This window comes from Myxocyprinus asiaticus, chromosome 44 (assembly GCF_019703515.2).
Source record: "Myxocyprinus asiaticus isolate MX2 ecotype Aquarium Trade chromosome 44, UBuf_Myxa_2, whole genome shotgun sequence".
Classification (NCBI taxonomy): Eukaryota; Metazoa; Chordata; class Actinopteri; order Cypriniformes; family Catostomidae; genus Myxocyprinus; species Myxocyprinus asiaticus.
In genome coordinates, this window is record NC_059387.1 from 25,451,505 (window position 1) to 25,479,379 (window position 27,875).

The following is a 27,875-nucleotide window of genomic DNA, read 5'->3' on the forward strand; positions in this document are numbered from 1 at the left end:
AGTCTCCTGAACTGAGATCAAAACATATTGTCCACACATGTGGATGCAGGGTCTCACAGTATGGTATGCCATCTGCAGGTACTCTCAGCCTCTGCATGAGGAGATTGCCCTCCACAAGTACCTGAAACACAGGAACATCGTTCAGTACCTGGGCTCAGTGTCAGAGGACGGCTATATCAAGATCTTCATGGAACAAGTCCCTGGAGGTACGCGAGTGTTTCTGAAAAAGAAAGTCTTAGGACTAAAATTTAACAATTAATTTCTTCATTAAATGTGATGTGTGACTAGTGCTGGGTAAATTACTTCTGAATTGCAATCTGGCATTGATTAAAAACTACGTTCTACAAAATTGTAATCAGTAAAGTAATCTCTTGGATTTCATGTTTTCAGTAATCTAATCTGATTACTTTCAGACTACTGAGTCAGACCTAACTCTTGTTTTTGATGTCACATGCCTTTGAGTGGAATAGTCTTGTACCATTTTGATATAAAAATTCATTGAGGGAGAAAACAGCAAAAAGACTGGAAGACCTACCAAACAAATATCAGTGTTAGGCCGATTTAAAAAAAAAAGGGTGCGATGGAAATTCCGAATGAGCGAGGGGTCCAGGATGAAAGAACGGGGCACCCAAGTCCGCTCCTCAGGTCCGTATCCCTGCCAATCCACAAGGTATTGCAGGCCTCTTCCACGATAGCACACGTCCAACAGCCTCCTGACGGTGTGAGGATTTCCCACGGGTGCACACAGAGCAGGCAGCGACGAAGGCCCGAGTGTCCGCATCCATAGTAGGCCACCAGAAGTGTCGTTTCAGAAGGTCAAGGGTGCAACTGGACCCAGGGTGGCAAGCAAATCGGGAGTGACCCCACTGGAGAACTTGGGAACACAGTCTGGGACAAACAAACAGTCAGGGGGAACATTACCGGGGTCGGGCTGTGCACATTGGGCCTCCTTGACCACTGACTCAATCTCCCAGGTAAATCGCTCGTATCATGCAGGAAGATGGGAGAATCCTGGCTCGGGGAGGTGTCCTCGGAGACGAACTGACAGGAGAGTGTGTCAGGCTTGCCATTCTTAGAGCCAGGGCGATATGTTAGGGTGAAGTTGAAGCGACCAAAGAACAAGGCACAGCGGGCCTGATGAGAATTCAGCTGTTTGGCAGTTTGGATTTAGGCTAAATTTTTATGGTCAGTCCACACAGCGGATGGTTGTTCTGTCCCCTCGACAGAGTGTCTCCATTCTTCTAGGGCTAGCTTAACTGGCAACAACTCACAGCTCCCCACATCGTAATTGCACTCAGAGGTCAGGCGATGGGAGGAGGCAAGAGGATTAAGTTTTTGTTCTGGAGCTGAATGCTGGGCAAATTAACTCCAACACCAGAATCAGAGGCATCCATTTCTACGATGAATTGCAGGGAGGGATCCGGTTGAATTAACACTGGGGCTAAGGTGAACAGTTCCTTGAGAATGGCAAAGGCGTGATCAGGTCGTGGTACACTGAGGGAATAGAACACAGATCAGGGGGTTCCAGAGTAGGTGGTGCAACAACAGCTTCTGCAGATGGGAGAGAAAACTGCAAACAGAATGAATGACAGGGTAAGCTCCAATTGATTATCTTCAAACAGACCAGTCAATATGTGGGTTATGTAATTTCAACCACATGTATCCTAGAACCAGAGGAGACATGGGAGAGTTGTTGAGTTGAATGTGCTCACGATGGTTACCAGAGAGGACCAGGAGTAGCGGGGCAGTGCAATGAGTAACACGAGCCAGTAATCTTCCATCCAGAGCATTCACCGTGTTGGGAGAGGCCAGCGGTTCAACAGGAATTCCAATCTGGGAAGTTAGTTTGCCATCCAGTAAGCTGTCATCAGTGCCAGATTCAACCAGGGTTAGCAGAGGAAGGGGACATTGATTAGCACACAGGGTAGCTTGAATTTGCATGCAGAGAGGGGACACAGAATAGGGAACCTGGCTCACCAGTAAATCCTCACCTACTGGTGAGCCCCCTCTTTTGGCCGGGAGGGGCAAGTGACAAGGAAATGACCAAGCCAGCCACAGTAGATATACTCACCCGCATTCAATCTTTGAAGACGTTCAGCAGGAGTAAGCTGGGCCCGACCCAATTGCATGGGCTCCTCACCAGATGGAGTGGAATTAGTTGGGGCTTGTGGATTGGGAGGTGATCGGTGGCAGTTTTTGCAGGGTGCCAGGGAGATAAACAGGAGGTGGGTGAAAGGTAAGAGCTACTGAACCTTTCTGAGCCGTTGCAGAATCTACAGTAGATTCTACCTTTCTCTGAGCGGTTATCTAGTTTTTTGGTGAGGGAAACAATGGAGTCAAATTCATCTTTACAGCAATTTCATCCTTAACTTGATCACTGAGTCCTCTTAAACACCTTCTGGAGAGCCTTATCTTTTCAGCTGGACTCCGTGGCTATAGTGCGGAATTCCACAGAATATTCGGTAACACTGGAGGCCTGGACGAAGGGAGAGTAAATGCTTGGTGGCTTCTTTTCCTTGAACCGGGTGATCAAACTTTCCTTAGCTCTGCTGTGAAAGAGAAAAAAGCAAAAGCAGCAGTTTGGTTGTCCCAGATGGCCGTAGCCCACGCTAAAGCATTTCCCCTTAGAAGTAGGAGATCTTACCTTCATCAGTGGAGTAAGTTTGCGGGTGCTGGCCAAAAACTAGAGAACACTGGAGTAGAAAGGATTTACATTTTCCCAGGTCTCACGAGTAGTGGTCGGTGTCAGGAACATAAGCTTCCCGCAACGGGCTGATGAGTGGGAGGTGAGGCAGCAGGAACGGGCTGGCGACCAGTCGACAACTGAGCAAGTAGAGAGGAAATTGTGTTCAATTGATTACTGACCTGAGAAATCTGACCTGCCATGGTGTGGTTACTCCCAGCAAGATCCCGGAGTTGTTGTTCATGCTGTCAGAGGAGTACACCTTGGCTTGAGAGGGCTTTCTGAACAGAATCTGATTCTGCATGGTCCATGTTGGCCAGATTGTTCTGTTATGACCAATGACAGTTCTGGACTCAAACAGAACACAGACACGGAGAAGGAAGTTGGTTCAACAGGTTTATTACAAGATATTTGTAGAAACAGATAGCAGAAAACAGACTGGTGAAGGCGGAGGCAGAGGACTAGCCGGGCTGGCGGTAAGTGGCTGAGCGGAGCTGCAGGCAGGCTGGGTGAGTCGTGGTCCTGGAATATAGGAGAGACTGGGGGTTACACACAAAAGGCAAAACTCTAGGTAGGTAGAGCTGAGCAAAAATCACTAGGAGGCCTAAACGTCAGTACCACACTGACTGACTGACCAATCTGGCAACAAGTGACTGGAGAACCAGGGTTTATGTACTTACAGGCTGATGAGAAGATGAGGAACAGGTGAGTTGGTTGATACAATCAGGAGGAGGAGGAGGAGCCGAGTGGAGCACCATGCCCGGAACAAACCATAATCACAGACAAATGTGGGGAATAACAAGAGACAAACACAGAAAACACAAGGAAAGGGAAAACAAGGAAACACAAGGAAATGGGATAAAATAGGAGCCTTAGCCCAAACTATGACGGATAATTTATGAACAATTTACTGCCATTGCATATTTATTATGTAAAAATGTAATCCATATGTCTAATCAATAATTAACTCTTATCTGACTACAAGTATTTTAAAATGTAATGAAATCTTATTACAAGTACTAGGATTATGCAATCTGATTAATGTAATCTGCTACTACCCAGCACTGTTTGTGACATATTTGTCACCTTTATTCACAGGCAGTTTGTCAGCTTTGTTACGTTCAAAGTGGGGTCCCCTGAAAGAAGCTACTATAATCTTCTACACCCGACAGATCTTGGAAGGACTTCGTTATTTACATGAGAACCAAATTGTTCATCGGGACATCAAGGTAACAACAACAGCAAAACTGTGATAAATCTTTTGGATCTACATTAAGATGACTATTTTTACCATGATCATTGTTGTCATTATTTATGTATTATTTTCTTTATTTAATGTTCTTCGTTTTTACTTTTTAAAGTTTTCTTACAGTTGTAAAGCACTGTGGGTCAATGTCTCCTGTTTTTAAAATGTGCTCTAAAATGTATTTGACTATGACTTGAATTGGACAGTCAGTGACCATATATGTCTGTTCACAGGGGGATAATGTCCTGGTCAACACCTACAGCGGTGTGTTGAAAATCTCAGATTTTGGTACATCCAAGAGGCTGGCTGGAGTCAATCCCTGCACAGAAACATTTACTGGTATATTATTTATGTTTTACATTCGTTGTCTTTTTAAAGAGAGTGCTTTTAAAGTGACCCTTTTCCATCTGACCTGTGTTGTGTGCCATTTATCACACCTCCTGGAGGTCTTGCCAGGTCACAGGTTTGGTTTTAGTTATAGTTCAGCCACTCATTAGCCCCACCAAATAGGATGCTCCTGTCTATGCCAGGGCACCTCCCCCATCACAACACTGTTGTGGTACCTTAAAGGGATAGTTCACCCAAAAATGAAAATTCTGTCAACATTTACTTACCCTTATGTCGTTCCAAACCCTTATCACTTACTTTCTTCCATGGAACACAAAAGGAGATGTTTGGTGTCAGTTGCCATACACTTTCATTGTATGGAGAAAAAGAAAAAGACCATAACAAACCAACATAAATCAGCCACATTCATGCTGGTCTAAGATGGTCTTTTCAGCAGGGCACATAACTTAGTTCTACTGAGACCTGTAGACTAATACAAGCAAAAAATGTAAATGTAGTTGCCTTCTTTTGCACTAACAAGGCTGCTACACATCATTTTCTAGTTAAACCTCGTGTGTATTGGGACAAACTCCAGGGCTAAGATAACTCTTGTTACACAAAACAGACAGCACAGTGAGTGATTATGAGTCCCTGTCACTGGTAACATGAGAATGTCTCCTGAGGGAAAGTAACTAGTTTAGCATAGCTTCTGAGATGGGAGTGTGTTTGTGTTTCATTAGAGTCTGTTAAGGCATTAGAGCAGGTGCACTCATCCGTCCTTCCTCCCTCTCTTCCTCTCGCCATACTCCACTGCTGTCATCATCATTTCATCCGGCTCTCCTTTATTTATTTTACTTTCTGTAAATTCTTGTAACAGCACATTCTTTTCTAATTAAATTCTGTCCTTGGTAAACCACTGTCTAGGCACGTTGCAGTACATGGCCCCTGAAATCATCGATAAAGGCCCAAGAGGTTATGGGGCACCTGCTGATATTTGGTCTTTGGGGTGTACTATCATAGAGATGGCGACAGGCAAACCCCCTTTCCATGAGCTGGGAGAGCCACAGGCCGCCATGTTTAAGGTAAAGGGAATTTTCTTTAACAATATTTATAAATTATGGCCCGTTCACACCAGGTGATGTGTTTGATGCTCTGAACAATATGAAAGTAAAATATTCTCAAGCAATTCTTGCATCAAAATAGTTTACACGCAGTAAAATGCTGAATATTTAGTTTATCAAAATACAGATAAACTCATTTGAAAAATAAAAATCAACCTAGCCTCCAAATACAAAAATGGGGTCATTGCAGTCTGATATTTTGGACGTGAAGCATGAAGTTCTGAGAGATGCATTGTTTTGTTTTGAAGTTTAGTTGTGCATGTTTTTTTGTGAAGAAACAGTGAATTTATCAAATGGATAAGTATCATAAGATTATAAATCAAAGTTCAAAATGTGAACACAGATGGAAATTGCTTAAACAATAACATTATTAAATGGATAGAGGACTATTTCTGTTTGACCTTTTGAAATTAATTGGTTAAATGAAAAGTTTATTTGAAATTATATCAAAATTTCATATCAATGATTTCATAAATGAATACAAAAACAATGATAAAAAAAGAAATCCTGTGTTTTTTGAGTGTCTTTAAATGATTTGATGATTGGTGTATGCCCATTTGTTTTTGTTTATAATTTTTTTTTTATTATGTATATAATTATAATTATATTATATACACAGAATATTTATATGTATATCAGAAAAAAAAAAAAGAAAAAAAAAATAGATGCCAAATTGCCAATTAAATTTAATTCAGATTTGTCTGGAATTCAAAAAATTATCCCAAAAAATTTAACCAAGTCTTCAGTTAGAAAAATTGTGGATCATTGCAATATTTTGTAAAATATTTTGTTTTAAATTTAGCTGTCATATTTTTTGTACTCTCCTCCACTCATGTCTATTCCAATTGTGCTAGGTGGGCATGTTTAAAATCCACCCTGAGATCCCAGAGTCTCTTTCCTCAGAGGCCAAATCCTTTATCCTGTCCTGCTTTGAGCCTGACCCTAATAAACGAGCGATGGCTGGGGACCTGCTCAAAGATCTGTTTTTACGTCAACACATCAAAGGCAAAAAGAACAAGATTGCATTCAAACCCTCAGGTAACATCTCTGACCAAGTCTTACATGCTTTTCACAGCTGTGATAATAATGCAACCTGGGTTGACCCCTCTGGTCATATCCATGGTGTGTATGGCATTTTGGGTCTTGAGAGAGCACACATAGAACATTTCTCTCAGGCAAACACACAGAGATGCCAAACCCCCCCCATAGCCCAGCATTCCTGCATCTCACCGCTGTCTCGGATATTCGCAACAGGTTTAAACTGCTCTCAGCCGGTCACTTGCAGTCCACATTGGACTTATACAAGCAATGTCACCTATTTCTGTGCAGGGGAGGGGCCTGAGAAAAATCTATAGCAAGCCTGAGAAAAATCTGAACAGTACGGACTCACTTTAACTTCACAAATGGCTTCCACTCGTGCAGCACATTTCAGCTATCCTGCTGTCCATGAAAATAATTCTCATGGTGTAGTGTTTCACACAAACACGCTTGCTGCTTTCTCAGAAATCTCTCAAGATTTCTTGTTCACATGGCCAAAAGTCTGACAAGAATGTTTGTTAGTGGCATAGCTGTCTATATCTTCATTTCTAACATTAAACATTACAGCCAACATTATTGGCAGTTGGGCAAGGAGGAGGCGGGAACCAGCTGAACAGTCAACATAAAGTTTTAATGCAAAACTCAACATAAAACAAACATAAACCATAACACAAACAGACACACACAACACAGCCGCGTGCATCTCTCTCTCCTGAACCGGCATCTCCGTCCTCTCCTTATCTTGCTCTCTTGCTGATCAGCCGATTCAGCGCTGGCCGTGCTCCATCACGGCCCGGCTAAGCCCTCATCCTCGTCACAATCATATATACAGTTTTGCTCAAAAGTTTGCATATCCTGGAAGAAATTGTGAAATTTTGGCATTGATTTTGAAAATATGACTGATCATGCAAAAAAAACTGTCTTTTATTTAAAGATAGTGATCATATGAAGCCATTTATTATCACATAGTTGTTTGGCTCCTTTTTATATCATAATGTTTACAGAAATCACCCAAATGGCCCTGATCAAAAGTTTACATACCCTTGTTACAGACACACAAGGTGACACACACAGGTTTAAATGGCAATTAAAGGTTAATTTCCCACACCTGTGGCTTTTTAAATTGCAGTTAGTGTCTGTGTATAAATAGTCAATGAGTTTGTTAGCTCTCGTGTGGATGCACTGAGCAGGCTAGATACTGAGCCATGGGGAGCAGAAAAGAACTGTCAAAAGGCCTGCGTAACAAGGTAATGGAACTTTATAAATTTGGAAAAGTATATAAAAGATATCCAAAGCCTTGAAAATGCCAGTCAGTACTGTTCAATCACTAATTAAGAAGTGGAAAATTCAGGGATCTCTTGATACCAAGCCTAGGTCAGGTAGACCAAGAAAGATTTCAGCCACAGCTGCCAGAAGAATTGTTTGGGATACAAAGAAAAACCCACAGGTAACCTCAGGAGAAATACAGGCTGCTCTGCAAAAAGATGGTGTGGTTATTCCAAGGAGTACAATATGACGATACTTGAACAAAAATGAGCTGCATGATCGAGTTGCCAGAAAGAAGCCTTTACTGTGCCAATGCCACAAAAAAGCCTGGTTACAATATGCCCGACAACACCTTGACATGCCTCACAACTTCTGGCACACTGTAATTTGGAGTGACAAGACCAAAATAGAGCTTTATGGTCACAACCATAAGCGCTATGTTTGGAGAGGGGTCAACAAGGCCTATAGTGAAAAGAATACCATCCCCACTGTGAAGCATGGTGGTGGCTCACTGATGTTTTGGGGGTGTTTGAGCTCTAAAGGCACGGGGAATCTTTTGAAAATTGATGGCAAGATGAATGCAGCATGTTATCAGAAAATACTGGCAGACAATTTGCATTCTTCTGAACGAAAACTGCGCATGGGACGCTCTTGGACTTTCCAGCACAACAATGACCCTAAGCACAAGGCCAAGTTAACCCTCCAGTGGTTACAGCAGAAAAAGGTGAAGGTTCTGGAGTGGCCATCACAGTCTCCTGACCTTAGTATCATCGAGCCACTCTGGGGAGATCTCAGACGTGCAGTTCATGCAAGACGACCAAAGACTTTGCATGACCTGGAGGCATTTTGCCAATGAGCAGCTATACCACCTGCAAGAATTTGGGGCCTGATAGACAACTATTACAAAAGACTGCACGCTGTCATTGATACTAAAGGGGGCAAGACACAGTATTAAGAACTAAGGGTATGCAGACTTTTGAACAGGGGTCATTTCATTTTTTTCTTTGTTGCCATGTTTTGTTTTACGATTGAGCCATTCTGTTATAACCTACAGTTGAATATGAATACCATAAGACATAAAAGAAATGTGTTTTGCCTGCTCACTCATGTTTTCTTTAAAAATGGTACATATATTACCAATTCTCCAAGGGTATGCAAAATTTTGAGTACAACTGTAGATATCTTAAATCATATATCATCTATAAATAGGACGTTCCTTAGTTTATCATAATTACATTACAAGTAAACAGATTTATTATTCAGAAATATTTTTTTACTGACTGTTGGCTGCAAAGTCAAACCACACTGGTGTTACTCGATGCCTTAGACCAGTGAATTTACTGGTTTTATTCACTAGGCTTTATAATACAGGGCCAAAACTAACCAACCACTAACAATGTCTCCTTCTCCCTTGATGGCATCCAATTGTCGAATTGGCTCGCTTGGACTTGGATTCTCTGTGTAACAGTGTGGCAAGGTTTGTGTCCACCATCTATGTCTCCTTGAGGGCCATCAGCTCATAATAATTGCTGCTCTGCTGGTTTCTGGTGACTGTGTTTAGTGCATGCTTTTGTTGTGCTCTGTTTGGTCCTTTGTGTCTGTTATCATTTTTTTCATTCTCTTAATTTGTTGCTCTTTCGCTTTACAGGTGTTTCATACAAATTTGGCTCAAGCGTTCTCCTTTTCAAAGTGGATTTGATTTGAATACTATCATAATATTTTTTGTGAATGTTCATCCTCAATGTAAAGTATTTATCCCTGCTGAAAAGACCAGCTTAGACCTGCAAGAGTGGTTCTGACTGATTTGTGCTGGTTCGTGCTGGTTTGCTGCTGGCCAAGCAGGTTGACCTGCATAGTCATGGTCGACCCGGTAAAAAGACTTTTGGGGACACCACCTAACCAGTAAGAAAAAGCACAGCATATGCTGGTGACCTAGCTGGTCTTTTCAGCAAGAATGATAGTATGTTTCCCATTTTTCTGACTAATAGATTGTGAAAATGTGTGTATATGTTTGTATACATGTGACTCTGTGTTTGTGTTTTACTCCTTGTAGACTACATCCGCAGTGTTTCATTACCAGTACAGCTGCAGGCAGAGGCCACAGGGAGCAGCAGCAGTGAACCCGGCTCTGTGTCTCCAGACTGTGACTCCAAACAAGACATGTTCTTTGAGAAGAAAAAACGCTCAAGCTCTGAGAACTTCATTAAACCGCCCAACTCAAACTTCCTTAGGTGAGCTCAGAAGATTTCAGTCCAACTTGTGTTGCTCACGAGAGCTCTCAGTTGCAAGAGAATATTTTATGCCCAAAGTGCAGGAGGTCTTTAACCTGGCGCCTCATGTATCAATTTAATTTAATTTAATTTAATTTAATTTAATTTAATTTAAATTGATGCAATTTAGTTTAGATTTAATTTAGTTTTTTTTTTTTTTTTTTTTTTTTGGGTGGGTCCCCACCATTTTTTACTTTGTTAGTAAAAAAATACTAACAACTTAATAGTTCTTTATCTAAATTTATGTTGGGATAGGCAAGTGGTGCAGTTGTGGTCTAGTGTAAAAGGTGCAAATTGATAGAACTGACCAGATTTAGACCTGTAATGCCTCATATTTGCCACACCATTTTAGATAAGCATCTTTTCTTTATCAATAATAATTGTGCAACTTAATGTTTAAAAATACTAAATAAAATAAAATTAAAAAAAAATCCACTTGTCTCAAAAATTTTCAGGTATGATGCTTCTTTCTATAGCTCAAACTTTCCCACACACATAGTGTTTCTCACATCAGTCGGGATGAGTTTAAGACCTGCTCTGAGCAGCATCCACAGCGATAGCTTTTTCTGGCACGTGTGCGACTGCTTGCATGTGTAAATGTATCCATTTGTGTAAGTGGTAGATTAGAGTCTGGAATGTTAATGACATGACTGTGTTTACGGAGCTTGAGTACCCGTGGTCAGTACGGCACTCATTCCAACTCTAAATCAACCTGGGTATGAAGCACTGAGGTCCGTCCTGATGGCTGCTCGACTCCATGGAAACGCTGTTTAATTAACACGGAGGAATGAGGAGACAGGTGTGCTGTGCAGGTGTATGTACGTGTGTGATGAGATAATGACTTTTACAGCAGCTCCTCTCTGGCTGCTAATAAATATAATCCCCAAAACAGTTTACTTAGCCTTTCTCCTCGGTTTCAGTGCACACACCGAATCATAGAGCTGTCACAGCCAAGAAACACATATATGCATCAACATTTTCACTCATTTCCTTCTTGAATTAAATCTTTAAAATCATATTTTTTAATCACTAATCCACAATTATATATGCTTTGGCTGGTAAATGTTATGTCATTAAAAATATTTAAACATATAATATGAATCTTAAAAGATAATGGGCCTTATTCATGAAACACAAGTGGAAAGGTGTTTTGTGCAAATCCATTCTTACATAAAATTGTTATACAAGTACTATCAATTTTCAGAGCAATTTGTCCTGCTCGTGTTTCTTGAATGAGATTAAGTAAATGTTTATATATATTTAATTTATTTAACACAGTTATTGCATTTACCTAATTTGACATTATAAGCACTATAAGTATGAAATATCACCAATGAGTGAAATACACCATTAATAAGACCACCAAAGGACTGCTGTAGACTACTGGCAAAAATACTTATTACATATAATTTTGTTGCAAATTCAACATTTTAGAATGTTAATGAATGTTATTTTAATTTATTGACAACTATACAAAACAGTATATTGGGTCTGTAGCATAGTGCAATGATGGTATCGAATGATAATACCATAGTACTGAATGATTACCATATTCTTATACCATGGTATTTACATGGTACTCACCATAAAAAAACACCATATTGTCATGCCACTATGCTAAGAAAAAAAACATGTTAATCCTATGATATTTTTGCTAATATAGACAATGCACATCTGCAACGGTTTGTAAAGTGTGTGTGTTCTATCAGTGTTCCAGATGAGAGTCCTACAGCAGAAGACCGCAGCTCTCCTGCCTCATCTGAGAACAGTGACTCTGGTCTCTTCCTCCTGAAGAAAGACAGTGAGCGACGGGCCATACTCTACAAGGTCCTTAATGAGGACCAGGATAAAGTGACCTCCAACCTAATGGAAAACCACATCCAGGTGTGCAAGTATATTTATGTGCATTTTTTGCATGTGATTGTGTGTACATATCTGAATCTTAAACAGAGGATTGTCTCTCTCTCTCTCTCTATTTTAGGGTCAAGAAGAGCTAAAGTTGTCAGTGGACCACATCAAACAGATCATCTGCATCTTGCGAGACTTTATACGTTGCCCCGAGCGACGCGTCATGGCAACCACCATCTCGAAACTCAAACTGGACCTGGACTTTGACAGCACGTCCATCAATCAGATCCAGCTGGTTCTATTTGGTTTCCAGGATTCTGTGAGTAGATATAAAACTATACTACACTACACTATACTATACTACACTACACTTTACTATACTGTGCTATACTATATACAGTATTATACTATACTATATTATACTTAACTGTACTATACTACTATACAATGCTATACTCTAACACTGTGTCCTAACCAGATGTGACTTAATGCATGTAAATTAAATTTTTCCTAAGCAGAAGTGATATAGATACCATATTATACTATACAGTACTGTACAATACAACACTACACTACACTCTTACATTGTGTCCTAAATAGACATGACGTAATGCATGTAAATTGATTTTTTCCTAAGCAGATGTGATACAGATACCATATTATACTACACTATACTATACTTAAACACTGTGTCCTAATGAGACGTGACATGATGCATCTTAATCTGAATTTGTCCAAAACACACATGATATAGAGATCATATGATACTATACTGTACTGTTCTACAATATACTATATTATACTTAACTGTACTATATGATACTATACCATACTATAATCTAACACTGTTTCCTAACTAGACATGACATAATGCATGTTTATCGAATTTGTTCTAAACAGACACGATACTGTGCTGCATTGTACAATTATACAATATACACTACACTATACTGTACTGTACTATATTATACTATAACACTCTGTCCTATATAGATGCGACGTGATGCATTTGAATCTGAATTTGTCCTAAACAGACACAATATAGATACCATATTATAAAATACTGTACTGGTCTGTACTATACAGTACTGTACTATACTATACTTAACTATGCTGTATTATTCTATACTATATTGTACTGTACTATACTAGACTATACTCTAGCACTGTGTCCTAACTAGATGTGACTTGATGCATGTTAATCTGAATTTGTTCTTAACAGGTGCAATATAGATACCATATTATACTATACCAGATACCATACTATACTGTACTATACTATTACTATATTGATTGTCTGTGATTATGTAATAGTATCAGTTTCATTGTGTACAGTAAAATTACTTGATGCTTTAAAGTTATTATGCATTTTTAGGTGTAATAGTGTACGAAGCTTTAAGAAAAGTATTTTAACTATCTTAAAACAGTTTTTTGTCCTAAAACATTCAAGGCCTATTCTCCTCTGATAAGGAGTTTAAGCTAAGCTGACTGACATATTTTCATTGCATTTCCCTAGAGCTTTCATTTAATGTATCTGTGAGCACAAAGTTACGAGTCTTTTTAAATGAAATCAAGGTGCAGAGGAGCTTATCATTATATTAAAGTGTTCGTGCCTTTTTCCCATGTAGCCTTAGTTTCTCAGTGTCTCCCTCTTGTGTTGGTTTCTTGATGATAATTCCTGTCTCTTGTCACTTTTGTGCCTCAGGTGAATAAAGTGTTGAGGAACCATCACATTAAACCTCACTGGATGTTTGCCATGGACAACATCATCAGACGGGCTGTTCAGGCAGCTGTTACCATTTTAATTCCAGGTGTGTGTAAAAGAAAGAGAAAAGCAAACCAGAGGACATATTTTATTCTGAAGAACAACAGTTTTCATATGACTCTTATGTGGAGACAGACTGATATTGTTTTTAAGACAAATACCGATACCAATTAATTGGTTATATTACCAGATTATTTACATTTTAAGTGTCTAATACCCTATATGCAGAACAATTTCTTTTTTATTATTGTTCTATTTCTGCCATTTGACAGAATTATGGCTAAATAACCATTAGACTACAACAATAACATCACATCTATTTTAATAATAGTAATTATAATAATAATAATAATTATTATTATTATTGTTACTTTCCCATTTTTAGAGCTGCAGACGCATTTTGGCCCAGCATCTGAAAGTGAGGGTGCAGATAAGGACGCAGATGAAGTAGATGAGGAAGAGGATGGGGAGTTCAGTTCAGTGGCTCGTGTGACGCAGGAAGATCAAGCACTCACATCTGGAGTCAGCACCATCAGTTCAGTCATATCCCATGAGGCTCAGCGGCCACAGCACCCACTGGGAGCTCAGATCGGACACCTCAAACAGGAAACCAGCAGGTAGACACCACACTTCCTCTAAAACACTCTCCATCAATCTGTTGTATGCGGTTAAATGTAGAAAGCGGCCAATATTTTGCCACACCTGCCAACAGAAGGTGAATTTAAGAAAAAATGTATAGACTATGAAGCTATGTTTTGCATTATTATTTGTAAAAAATTCTATGATTTTTGCATATTCCAAAATATATTTGTAATAAATTGCTTTATCTGTGGCCTTTGTGTCACTAACAGTATTACATACAAGATGAGTCTCTATGAAACTTTCCTGGCAGAACAATGTCAAGACACTTTGTTTTGTTCCTTATATTTTCATTTTGTTGTGAGGAATATGCCACATGTGTCATGACATGGAATTCTGGACAAAAAAAAAACATCGACATTCTAGACTGTTGAATTTGCGCATGAGTTTCGAGGAGTGTTTTCTTTAGTAGACAGTTTGTATGTCGTTATTTGAATCATGCACATTACTTACATTAATGATGATCAGACTATCACTCTTTAAATTCGACTTGCGTAAAGATGCACTTTATTTTTATTTAACGAATAGTATTCGGCATGACGTGTGACATCAACGTGGCAGCCGCCTTGACACGACCTGCTACATGTAAAATAAAACATTTTATTAGACTAAAGATATCACTGGAGTCTTCATCTGTGAATCATTTTAGACACTAAAATAAAAAAATAAAAAAATAAAGTACTATTAATTTCTGTGTAAAAATTAGTTTTTTAAGTGCACATTTTAAATGAACTTGTTATGTACTCTCCACCAAAGCCCATTTTTACTCCCATTTTGCATGCATGTTAATTTTGCAACCTAAATGTAGATTTTGATTGTTTGATAGTTTTAAATGCATTTTGTTCCCCATCTGTCACTCACTCGACGTTGTGTCGATGTAGTGACACTAGGGGTCACACTTGGGAGCCCAAGACACCTCTGGTCTTTGATAAAAGGCCAATGAAAATTGGCGAGTGGTATTTGCATGCCACTCCCCCAGACATACGGGTATAAAAGGAGCTGGTATGCAACCACTCATTCAGATTTTCTCTTCGGAGCTGAACGGTCATGCTCATTGAGCTGAATACTACTGTTCATTCACCTCTGCTGGATCTGACGGTGCATTTCAGCGGCTTCTCTCTCCTCTGCACTGGTGCACTGCAGAGAATGCCCGTGGGTGCTTCGGCAGAAAAACAAGAGAGTATATTTTCTGAAAGAGTATATATTTCTCTAAAAGAGCGGCACACACGGAACGTCTTTTTAAAGATGGCTTTCCGATTGTGTGTTATTCCTGGTTGCGGTCATTATCTATCAACTTCGGATGGTCATGATCGCTGTCTTTCGTGTCTGGGCGCGACCCACACAGAGGCAGCGTTTGTGGATGGTTCATGTTCTCACTGCGAGAACATGACCATGGCAACGTTGTGGTCGCGGCTTGCTTTCGTAAGAAGCACCCCAGTGGCTCCCCGCCTTGGTCCTTCTACCTACGGGTATGAGGCCACCGCGGCTAGCACTGGGGGCGATTTGGGGACCCCAATGGGATCATCTCCGCCGGGTATCCCCCCGCAGACCTCCCATTCCCCAGCACGCTCGTCTGCCCCAATCGGGCTTCTGGATGAGTTCGCCGGCTCGTCTCACGGCGAGTCTGGCTTCTTGTTCGGAGCCCGCGAAGATGATGAGCTCTTGAGCGCTGCATCGGAGAGTGGGCTTGTCCAGTCGGAAGCAGAAGCCTCAGCTGGGCTTCCCCCTTTGGGGACGATTGCTCAGTCACAGGCCGATGACAAAATAGTGGACATGCTTTCCCAGGCGGCCGCTCAAAGCAGCCACGCCCCGCTCCATTGCCATTCTTCCCGGAAGAGCACAAGGAGCTGACGAAGTCGTGGGAGGCACCGTTTACTGCCCGGCCCCGATTCCGCAGTTCCTCCGCTCTCACTACCCTCAATGGCGGGGTGGCCAGGGGCTATACGGTGATTCCCCCAGTGGATAAGGCGCTCACGGTGCACCTATGCCCACAGAGCACCGCCACCTGGCGCGGACGCCCTAAGCTCCCGTCCAAACCCTGTAGGCTCACGTCGTCCCTGACGGCTAAAGCCTACAGCGTGGCTGGACAAGCCGCCTCTGCCCTGCACGCCATGGCTCTCCTGCAGGTCCACCAAGCCAAGGCGTTGAAAGAACTGCACGAGGGTAGTTCCACCCCAGATCAGATACAGGAACTGCGCTCGGCGACTGACCTCGCTCTCTGAGTGACAAAGGTCATGGCGCAGTCTCTCGGGTGGACGATGGCCACACTAGTGGTCAAGGAGCGCCACCTTTGGCTCAACCTGGTCGAGATGGGCGAGGCTGACAAGACACGGTTCCTTGCTGCCCCCATTTCCCAGGCGGGCCTATTCGGCGACACTGTCGAGGACTTTGCCCAGCAGTTCTTGGCGGTGAAGCAGCAGAAGGAGGTGGGGCGGATCTCGAGGTGCCACACCACGTCGTGGCCATGCTGAGTCTAGGACATCGAAGCACTTACCTGGCTCCTTGTGACCACCCCCGGAACAGCCTGGGACAGGGGAGGAAGAGGCCTGTCCTCGTAACCTGTGGAGACTGCCACATCGGGGGCGGCTGTGTGCCACAGCTGGGCGCTCAGGGGCAGAAAGGCCACTGCTGGAGCGCCAATGCTGCAAGAAAAAACCTGTGGACGATAGTTGTGGTGACGACCGTACACACCGGGTATGTGACCCAGGGAGGAAGGAAGCATTCGCATTCTCAACTATTTCGACGACTGGCTAATCCTAGCTCACTCTCGAGACATGTTGTGCGCACACAGGGACCTGGTGCTCTCACACCTCAGCCGACTAGGGCTTCAGGTCAACTGGGAAAAGAGCAAGCTCCTCCCGGTTCAGAGCATCTCTTTTCTCGGTTTGGAGTTGGACTCAGTCTCCTTGACGGCACGCCTTATGAACGAGCGTGCCCAGTCGGTGCTGGCCGCTGAAAACAGCGGTTCCACTGAAACTTTTTCAGAGGCTCCTGGGGCATATAGCCTCCTCGGCGGTGGCCATCCCGCTCGGGTTGATGCATATGAGGCGCAACCTCAACACTACAGCGGACGTGCTGTCATGGCAGGTTACCCTCAGGGGAGAGTGGAGGCTCCACCCTCAGGTGGTCCAGCTGATTTGGAGTCGATTCAGATGGGCACAGGTGGACCTGTTCGCCTCCCAAGAATCCTCCCACTGCCCGCTCTGGTATGCCCTCACCGAGGCTCCCCTCAGCATAGACGTGCTGGCACACAGCTGGCCCCCTGGCCTACGCAAATATGCATTTCCACCAGTGAGCCTGCTTGCACAGACCCTGTGCAAGGTCAGGGATGACGAGGAGCAGGTCGTCCTAGTAGCACCTTACTGGCCCACCCAGACGTGGTTCTTGGACCTCACGCTCCTCGCGACAGCTCCCCCCTGGTGAATTCCCCTGAGGAAGGACCTTCTTTCTCAGGGGCGGGGCACCCTCTGGCACCCGCGACCAGACCTGTGGAATCTCCATGTCTGGCCCTTGGACGGGACGCAGAAGACTTAAGCGGGCTAGGGCCCCCTCTATGAGGCACCTGTATGCCTTTAAGTGGCATCTGTTTGCTAAGTGGTGTTCTTCTGATCAGTGCTTTCCTTCCTGCAGGAGAGGTTGGAAGGGAGGCTGTCCCCTTCCACCTTGAAGGTGTATGTTGCCGCCATAGCAGCACACCACGACGCAGTCAACAGTAAGTCCTTAGGGAAGCACGACCTGATCATCAGGTTCCTAAGAGGTGCCAGGAGGCTGAATCCCTCCAGACCGTGCCTCATTCCCTCATGGGACCTCTCTGTAGTTCTTCAGGGTCTACAGAGAGCCCCCTTTGAGCCTTTGCAGTCAGCCGAGCTTAAGGCACTCACCTTGAAGACTGCCCTCCTGACTGCACTCACTTCCATCGAGAGGGTAGGTGACCTGCAAGCATTCTCTGTCAGCAAAACGTGCCTGGAGTTCAGTCCGGGTTACTCTCACGTGATCCTGAGACCCCGACCGGGCTATGTGCCCAAGGTTCCCACCACCCCTTTTAGGGACCAGGTGGTGAACCTGCAAGCGCTGCCCCAGGTGGGGGCAGACCCAGCCCTGTCATTGCTGTGTCCGGTGCGCGCTTTACGCATCTATTTGGATAACACGCAGAGCTTTAGAGTCTCTGAGCAGCTCTTTATCTGCTTTGGTGCACAGCGGAAAGGAAGCGCTGTCTCCAAGCAGAGGATCGCCCACTGGCTCATTGACGCCATAACTATGGCATATCTCGCCCAGGACATGCCGCCCCCGGTAGGGCTACGAGCTCATTCTACCAGGGGTATAGCGGCTTCCTGGGCCCTGGCCAGAGGTGCCTCTCTAACAGACATTTGCAGAGCAGCAGGCTGGGCAACACCCAACACCTTTGCAAGGTTCTACGACCTCAGGGTGGAACCGGTTTCGTCCCAGGTAGTGGCACGCAACACAAGCGGATAAGCCCGGGATAGCCGGCCGGGTGTATCGCTTGCACATAGCGCCTTCCACCTCCTTTTGAACTGAAGACGTGCGCCATTAATTCCCAGTAGTGTTCACAAGTTTGTTCCCTGGTTGACTTCCTCCGAGCCCTGTGGCAGTCGAGTTTTCAGAGAGATTCGCTGCCGGCCCAGTACACATGCTAAGAGTCCTGATCTGGGGTAGGTGCTCCGCATGTGGCGGTTCCCTGTAAGGCTAACCCCATGCGATATATTTATCTTCCGCTAATTCGTCTCCCTGTCAGCAAACTGCGTCTTCCTTGGGCAGAGCCCCTCTACCCCAGTCTCCATGTTTGTAGTAACTCCTCCCCCATTGGGCAGGATCTACCTTGAAGACTCTCCACATGGTCGGAAAGACCATGTGATGTATCCTTCCACTTAAATATCCCCCCCTCACTTTGGGTGAAGTGTGGTCTCCGCTGTGTCTTCCCCTTGGGAGGGACACCCCCCGACTAGACCTGGAGGCCCAGTCGGATAATCCCCTTTCTTTTTTAGGGAGTGGAAAAAAGAGAAGGGGAAAAGAGGCCACGACTGGGTTAAGCCTGTCTCTATCTCTTGGGTAGTCGACTTGTCCCCAAAAAGGGCCGTTCGACACTCATAACTATGTTGGGGGAGGTTATGTGTCGACCTGGTGTGCTGGCTATGAGGCACACAGTAGTCTGCCCACCACACACCGCCAGTTCACATAACACAGTTCAGCCAATTGTGGCGTTTCTTATAGGGACCCCTAGTGTCACTACATCAACACAATGTTGAGTGAGTGACAGATAGGGAACGTCATGGTTACTTGTGTAACCTCCATTCCCTGATGGAGGGAACGAGACGTTGTGTCCCTCCTGCCACAATGCTGAACTACCCGCTGAAATGGCCGGACCTTATATCGGCTCCTCAGCATAAAACCTGAATGAGTGGTTGCATACCAGCTCCTTTTATACCCATATGTCCGGTGGAGTGGCATGCAAATACCACTCGCCAATTTTCATTGGCCTTTTATCAAGGACCAGAGGTGTCTCGGGCTCCCAAGAGTGACCCCTAGTGTCACTACATTGACACAATGTCTCGTTCCCTCCATCAGCGAAAGGAGGTTACACAAGTAACCATGCCGTTTTATGCCATACTGCTGGATTTAAAAAAGTATGTCATCATAGTATAACACTAGAATTTGTTCATAATGCTTGAAGGGGCTGAGGGAAAGTGTTTCAGTGTTTTATTACTCTCTGTAGGCTGCTTGAAGAACTGGTGCAAAAGGAGAAAGAGTATCAGCAGGTACTGAGACAAACTCTCCAGCAGCGGGCGCATGACATTGAGCTTATCAGGATCAGACAGCAGCCTGTTGCAGGTTAGCATGTGTTAAAAATCAAATACTTTCTCTTACTAATTTAGAATCACCTATACAACCATACTTTTAACAATTATTAAGGACTTGATGTGACTAAATTTAAAACTGTGACACCTGTAATTACCTCTATCAAAGTCGAATTGCCTGCCCTGACCTGTTTCAGTTTCTCTAATCTGAGCTTGAAAGCAGAACCTGAATGTGAAATCCACGCATCCTCGTTATCATATAGAATGAAGAAATACAGAAATAAACAAATGAAGAAAGGAAAAATAAATAAGAAAAGTAAATTATGAAAATAAAATAGGAGAAGTATTATACAGAAATAAACCAATTAAGATTATACTGTAAGTATGAAAATAAATGCATTTAGATAGTATTAACAGAAATACTATATAGGCTATATATACTGTATATACAGGGCATTCATTAAGTATTCAGACCCCTTCATTTTTTTTCACATTTTGCTATGTTGCAGCCTGATGCTAAAATGCTTAAAATTATTTTATTTTCACATGAATCTAAACTTCATATCCCATAATGACAAAGACAAAAAACAGATTTTTGATAACTTTGCAAATTTATAAAAAAGAAAAAACTGAAATATCACATTGGTATAAGTATTCAGACCCTTTGCTATGACACTTGAAATTTAGCTCAGGTGAATCCCATTTCTCTGGATCATCTTTGAGATGTTTCTACACTTTGATTGGAGTCCACCTGTGGCAAATTCAACTGATTGGACATGATTTGGAAAGGCACACACCTGTCTATATAAGGTCTCACAGCTGAAAATGCATATCAGAGCAAAAACCAAGCCATGAGGTCAAAGGAACTGTCTGCAGAGCTCAGAGACAGGATTGTGTCAAGGCACAGATCTGGGGAAGGCTACAAAAAAAAAAAAAAAAAAAATATTGCCTGCATTGAAGGTTAACAAGCGCACAGTGGCCTCCATAATTCTTAAATCAAAGAAGTTTGGAACAACCAGGACTCTTCCTAGAGCTGGCCACCAGGCCAAACTGAGCAATCGGGGGAGAAGGGCCTTGGCAAGAGAAGGTTAAGCTCCAGAGATCATGTGTGGATATGGGAGAAACTTGCAGAAGGACAACCATCACTGCAACACTCCACCGATCTGGACTTTATGGCAGAGTTGCTAGACGGAAGCCTCTCCTCAGTGCAAGACACATGAAAGCATGCTTGGAATTTGCAAAAAAGCACCTAAAGGACTCTCAGGCTGTGAGAAACAAGATTCTCTGGTCTGATGACACAAAGATTGAACAGCTTGGCCTCAATTCCATGCATCATGTCTGGAGGAAACCAGGCACCGCTCATCACCTGCGCAATACCATCCCAACAGTGAAGCATGGTGGTGGTAGCATCATGCTGTGGGGGTGTTTTTCAGCGGCAGGGACTGGGGGACTGGTCAGGGTTGAAGGAAAGCTGAATGCAGCAAAATACAGAGATATCCTTAATGAAAACCTGGTCCAGAGCGCTCAAGACCTCAGACTGGGCCAAAGACTCACCTTCCAACAGGACAATGACCCTAAGCACACAACCAAGACAATGCAAGAGTGGCTTAGGGACAATTCTGTGCATGTCCTTGAGTGGCCCAGCCAGAGCCCAGATTTGAACCCAATCGAACATCTCTGGAGAGACCTGAAAATGGCTGTCCACCAACAGTTCCCATCCAACCTGACAGAGCTTGAGAGGATCAGCAGAGAAGAAAATCCCCAAATCCAAGTGTGCAAAGCTTGTCGCATCATACTCAAAACGACTTGAGGCTGCAGACGCTGCCATAGGTGCTTCAAAGAAGTACTGAGTTAAGGTTCTGAATACTTATGTCAATGTGATATTTCAGTTTATCTTTTTAATAAATTTGCAAAGTTATCAAAAATCAATTTTTTGCTTTGTCATTATAGGGTATGGAGTGTAGATTGTTGTGAATTTTTTTTTTTAAAGCATTTTAGCATAAGACTGCAACATAAAATGTGAAAAAAATGAAAGGGTCTGAATACATTATGAATGCACTGTATATACACAGATCAGCCACAACATTAAAACCACCTGCCTAATATTGTATAGGTCCCCCTCATGCTGCCAAAACAGCGCCAACCCGCATCTCAGTGTAGCATTCTGAAATTATATCTATCTGATTTACCGTAGACTTTGTTAGTTCGAACCAATCTGGCCATTTTCTGTTGACCTCTCTCATCATCAAGGCATTTCCATCCACAGAACTGCCCCTCACTGGATGTTTTTTGTTTTTGGCACCATTCAGAGTAAATTCTAGAGACTGTTGTGCATGAAAATCCCAGGAGATCAGCAGTTACAGAAATATTCAAACCAGCCATTCTGGCACCAACAATCATCCATGCGATTATCTAACCAACCAATCATGTGGCAGCAGTGCAGTGCATAAATTCATGCAGATTCGGGTCAGGAGCTTCAGTTAATGTTCACATCAACCATCAGAATGGGGAAAAAATTTGATCTCAGTGATCTGGCCTGGCAAAAAGATTTAATTACACCTTCAATGTACAAAAAAAAAAAAAAAAAAAAAGAAGTGAAATCTGTTTTAATAAAAATCGAACACTGGGACATGAAAATGCCCAGAGTAGAAGAAACAACCTCGTTTTTTTTTCATAAATATATATATATATATATATATATTCACTACCGGTCAAAAGTTTTGAAACACTTCCTCATTCCTTTTATTATAATCTTTTTTTTTTTTTCTTTTTTTTTTTCACATTTTAGAATAATAGTAGTCATCAAAACTATGGAATAACAAATGAAGCTATGGGAATTATGTTGTGACTAAACAAAATCCAAAATAAATCAAAACTGTGTTATATTTTAGCATCTTCAAAGTGGCCACACTTTGCCTAGAATTTGCAGACATGTACTCTTGACATTTTCTCAATCAAATTCTTGAGGTATCACCCTGGGATGATTTTTAAACAGTATTGAAGGAGTTCCCATCTATGTTGGGCACTTATTGGCTGCTTTTCTTTATTATTTGGTCCAAGTCATCAATTTCAAAAACTTTTTTTTTTTTAATTAAATTTTAGTTTTATAATGAAATAAATTAATATGTTGGCACAATTATATTTTTGTCTACAAAACTAATTTCAAACATTTAAGCATACACCTTCAGATCAAAAGATTTTTAAGATCATGAGAAACATTTCAGTCAAGTGTTTCAAAACTTTTGACCGGTAGTGTGTGTGTGTGTGTGTGTGTGTGTGTATACATACATACATACAGACAGACAGACAGACAGACAGACAGACAAATAGATAGGTATATGTATATAGGGTGTTTCTTCAACACTGAATATATTACGTCCCAGGGGTTGATTTTTATTAAACAAACCAGATTTCACCTTTTTTTTTCTTTTTGTACATTGCAGGTGTAATTAAAAAAAAAAATGACAGGCCTTCATCATTTATTTTTGGTACTTTTAAAATGCCTTATATGCATAGATTTTACTGTTTTAACCTTGTTCCAGATCCAGACTTTCAACACTAATCTATGAAAATTGTGTTAAAATGGTTTCTAGGAATATTTAAAAAAATGACTACTGTCCCAAAATTGTGGTGTCATTTCCACCCCACCAATTTTTTTTTTTCCTCTTATACATATATATATATATTTATTTATTTTTTTCAAAAGTTAGTGTACTCATTTACCAAGTCAACAAAAGCTGGCTTGATATAAAATATTTGACAACTGATATTTGAAGAAAACAAAGACAATTCAAGTATCACTTGAGAGATTAATATTTTTATTAGCCCAATCAAGCTGTAATTTTACCAAATTATGCAAAAATTGTAACATTATTATTTAATTGTGTATATTTAGGATACATAAAATGGTAACTATAAATTAGCCTTAGCAAGTCATTTTATTCACAAAAATGTTATTCAAATATTTCCATCACCGTCATTTCCACCACAGAATTCTATTTAACACAATCCAGAATTTAAGTTGTGGTGGAATTGACACAGTGGTGGGAATCATCCAAAATGATTTAAATGGCGTAAATCTCCTGTGATGCATGTAATTACGTACGTACACTGTTGGACATTGTCAGTAGACAAATTAAAAACAATGGTGAGAATGTTTAAACAAGACTTTTCTTTCTAGAAGTCCACAGTGCTAATAAAATTGCTAGAAGCCGAATAAACACACACACACACACACACACACACACACACACACACACACACACACACACACACACTACTGGCAGCCAAAAGTTTGGAATAATGTACAGATTTTGCTGTTTCGGAAGGAAATTGGTACTTTAATTCACCAAAGTGGCAATCAGCTGATTACAAAGTATAGTCAGGACATTACTGATGTAAAATACAGCAACATCACTATTTGAAAAGTCATTTTTGATCAAATCTAGATGGGGCCCCATTTCCAGCAGCCATCACTCCAAAATCTTATCCTTGAGTAATCATACTAAATTGCTAATTTGGTACTAGAAAATCACTTGCCATTATATCAAACACAGTTGAAAGCTATTTGGTTTGTTAAATGAAGCTTAACATTGTGTTTGTTTTTGAGTTGCCACAGTATGCAATAGACTGGCATGTCTTCAGGTCAATATTAGGTCAAAAATGGCAAAAAAGAAACAGCTTTCTCGAGAAACTCATCAGTCAATCATTGTTTTGAGGAATGAAGGTTATACAATGCTTGAAATTGCCAAAAAACTGAAGATTTCATACAAAGGTGTACACTACAGTCTTCAAAGACAAAGGAGAACTGGCTCTAACAAGGACAGAAAGAGATGTGGAAGGCCAGATGTACAACTAAACAAGAGGATAAGTACATCAGAGTCTCTAGTTTGAGAAATAGACGCCTCACATATCCTCAGCTGACAGCTTCATTGAATTCTAATCGCTCAACACCAGTTTCATGTACAACAGTAAAGAGAAGATTTAGGGGTGCAGGCCTTATGGGAAGAATTGCAAAGAAAGAGACACTTTTGAAACAGAAAAAACAAAAAGAAAAGGTTAGAGTGGGCAAAGAAAAACAGTCATTGGACAACAGATAATTGGAAAAGAGTGTTATGGATTTTAACCACATTGAGCTTTTGTGGGATCAGCTAGACTGTAAGGTGCATGAGAAATGCCCGACAAGACAGCCACATTATGGCAAGTGCTACAGGAAGCGTGGGGTGAAATGTCACCTGAGTATCTGGATAAACTGACAGCTAGAATGTCAAGGACCTGCTATGCTGTCATTGCTGCACGTGGAGGATTTCTTAAGTTCTGAATTTTTTTTTCAAATTGTAATAGTAATTTTTCATGTTATAATGCCCTATATACACTATATATTGTGATCAGTTGAATGCGACTTTGGTGAATAAAAGTACCAAGTCCTTACCATGAGAGCAAAATTTGTTCATTATTCCAAACTTTTGGCTGCCAATGTATATATTAGGGCTGTCAAACGATAAAAATATTTAATCATGATTAATATCATAATTTCTTGTAGTTAACCGCAATTAATCGCAATATCTTTATAAACATGAGTGGACAAAATATGCTTCATCCAGATGTATTTTTCAGTCATCCACACAAAACCTACCCCACTAACAGAGTTGAACAACAGAAAATGAACACAGCACAACTCAATTCAAATTATGTACAAAATATGGTAGTTGTAAGTGTATTATGACAGGATTTATTTGCTTATTTTTATGGAGTTTTGACAGACATGCAAAAAAGTCTACACTGACTACTCTGTGAAAAATACATCAAAAACTCCTTTTAGACTCAGGTCACAATAGTAACTGGGGTTAAACAGGTTAATGAGAGTGTAGATTACCTGCAGGGTTCCAGCAATGTCTCCAATGTCTGCACTGGCTAGTGCACTATCAAACAGAGACACTGTGACAGAACTTTGGAAACAGCAGCAGGGTTTCCGTTAGCCGGTAATCAGTACCGCCGCTCAATATACGTATATTACGCAGTCTGCATAGGGCACCAACTCCCTAGGCGGGCACCAGAAACTCCACCGGCTGCCCTTACTCGTTGCACATTATATGATATTCAAGGACCCAGTAGCAGTCGTGGAACACAGATGATTGCCTCATGCTCGCACTTTCACTTAGCGCTCGCACCGCGCCTTGCAGTGCAAAGCAGGTGTTCAAATGGCAGCTGTATTACCACTGCAATTATGCTACAATGTTAGGTGCTCTATCTGTGCTTTGCGGGCATGTTCTACTGCTATGCTACATTGATAAAATATTTGGCACAAGTATCAGCATGTCTTTCACCATCTGTTTTCCCGACGGTCAATGCATGTGACATTATGCATTGACTCGCTTCTCATGACCTATGGTTTATTCAAACGGTCATATTACGCGTTAACGGTGTTAAAAGAAATGTGTGGCGTTAAACGAATTATGCGTTAACTTCGACAGCACTATTCATACATGTTTAAAATATGGTAAAACAGCAACATTCTTGGGTGTGGAAGAAAGCAAAACTTCATCATTCACAAGGTTTACACTGCAGTAGCCTAATATTGGCTTCACAGATTCATTATTGCTTTCTAATTTTTGATATGTTTATTTAAAATATCGCTTTATACCAGTGCTCATTAGATGATGAGTATTCAGAATATTATTTCTATTATTCTGATTAATTTGTTATTCATTTTGAAGTCATTATTCGTGCCTTTCCGAATAAGGTATTCAGCTTCGGGCACATCTCTACTGTAGCTGTAACGTCTTTCTTTTGCCCTCACACCAGAGATGCCCACCCCCTCCATATTTAACATGGCTGCTCAGCCTGAGCCTGACAAGAAGCTTATTGATTGGCTGAAGGAGCAGGGTGCTGACTCGGAGACCATAGACAAGGTGAAACATATTTCACATGGCCTTCTCAGTTTCTTTCCCACAACATGAAAAATAGCTCAGGTATGAGGTTTCTTTGACATAATAAATTAAGGAGAATCATGCCAGGTTCTTGTGGTTTCTGTCCCTGCCAGTTTGCTTTGGAAGATTATACACTTAACGACATTCTCTGTGACGTGACTAAAGAAGACATTCGGTGCCTGAGGCTTAGGTGAGAGTTTTAAGTTTTAATTTTAAGTGTACATTCAGTAAAAGTGTACAAGTATGTGATTCTGTACATTGTTCCTTTATATATAGTGTCCCTAAAATTTATTTGAAGGCTTAAGCCACATATAAATTGCAAACAATGCAGCATTTACTTTAAAGAAAGATCACTTTTCAGGCAAAACATTTCACAAAAAGATGTTTGCTAGGTTTTTAACTATAAAATAATAGATTTATTTTTAATTATAAATTATATAATTATACATAATCATGATAATTGACTGTTCAAAAAATTAAAGTATTAACTTTAGCTTAGAAAGTTGTCAAATTTAAGGTGCAATCACACTAATATTAAGCATGCAAAATTACTTAGGACCCCACAACGAAGATAGGAAACAGGATTTGATGTCACACTTTAGGACTTATGTTTTGAATAAATTATATGTTACAAGTAATAATACATTCAAAATGTTTAAATATAGCTACTATCTAGAGGCTGACCAATATTAGTTTTACAGATTAATCGATGCCGACAGTTGATTTTTAGAGCTATCAGTTATCTGTCAAATCTATGCCGATAGCTGCCGTAGTTTTTTATTATTTATTATTATTATTATGAAAAAAAAAAAAAACACTGTTAATAATATGTGTTTGTTTATATTAAAATAGTCAGGGGTAGGCTATTTAATTAATATTTTTTAAGGTCTGGACAAATCTTTCTAAATAACAAAACTGACTAACACCCTC

At 41.3% G+C, this 27,875-nt stretch overlaps 1 protein-coding gene and 1 long non-coding RNA gene across 6 annotated transcripts in view; one reads left to right on the forward strand and one right to left on the reverse strand.

The window, feature by feature from the left end:
- The window catches only part of LOC127434484 (mitogen-activated protein kinase kinase kinase 15-like), a 53,179-nt gene that overhangs the window by 20,509 nt on the left and 4,795 nt on the right, over window positions 1–27,875 (forward strand). For 2 of the 3 annotated variants that reach the window (XR_007896052.1, XM_051687300.1), the window contains exons 16-28: window positions 79–206; window positions 3,782–3,912; window positions 4,163–4,268; window positions 5,181–5,338; window positions 6,232–6,415; window positions 9,735–9,912; window positions 11,661–11,835; window positions 11,933–12,118; window positions 13,505–13,610; window positions 13,950–14,181; window positions 19,935–20,050; window positions 26,821–26,927; window positions 27,059–27,135. Coding sequence is in view for 2 of the 3 variants with exons in the window: in XM_051687300.1 (XP_051543260.1) it covers window positions 79–206; window positions 3,782–3,912; window positions 4,163–4,268; window positions 5,181–5,338; window positions 6,232–6,415; window positions 9,735–9,912; window positions 11,661–11,835; window positions 11,933–12,118; window positions 13,505–13,610; window positions 13,950–14,181; window positions 19,935–20,050; window positions 26,821–26,927; window positions 27,059–27,135 (1,884 nt within the window). In the remaining variant the exon portion in view is untranslated. The remainder of the gene's footprint in view (window positions 1–78; window positions 207–3,781; window positions 3,913–4,162; window positions 4,269–5,180; window positions 5,339–6,231; window positions 6,416–9,734; window positions 9,913–11,660; window positions 11,836–11,932; window positions 12,119–13,504; window positions 13,611–13,949; window positions 14,182–19,934; window positions 20,051–26,820; window positions 26,928–27,058; window positions 27,136–27,875) is intronic. The other variant, XM_051687302.1, reaches the window with a different exon arrangement.
- The window catches only part of LOC127434510 (uncharacterized), a 48,656-nt gene continuing 34,905 nt past the window's right edge, over window positions 14,125–27,875 (reverse strand). For 2 of the 3 annotated variants that reach the window (XR_007896058.1, XR_007896056.1), the window contains one exon: window positions 14,125–14,266. This is a non-coding gene — a long non-coding RNA (uncharacterized LOC127434510). The remainder of the gene's footprint in view (window positions 14,267–27,875) is intronic. The other variant, XR_007896057.1, reaches the window with a different exon arrangement.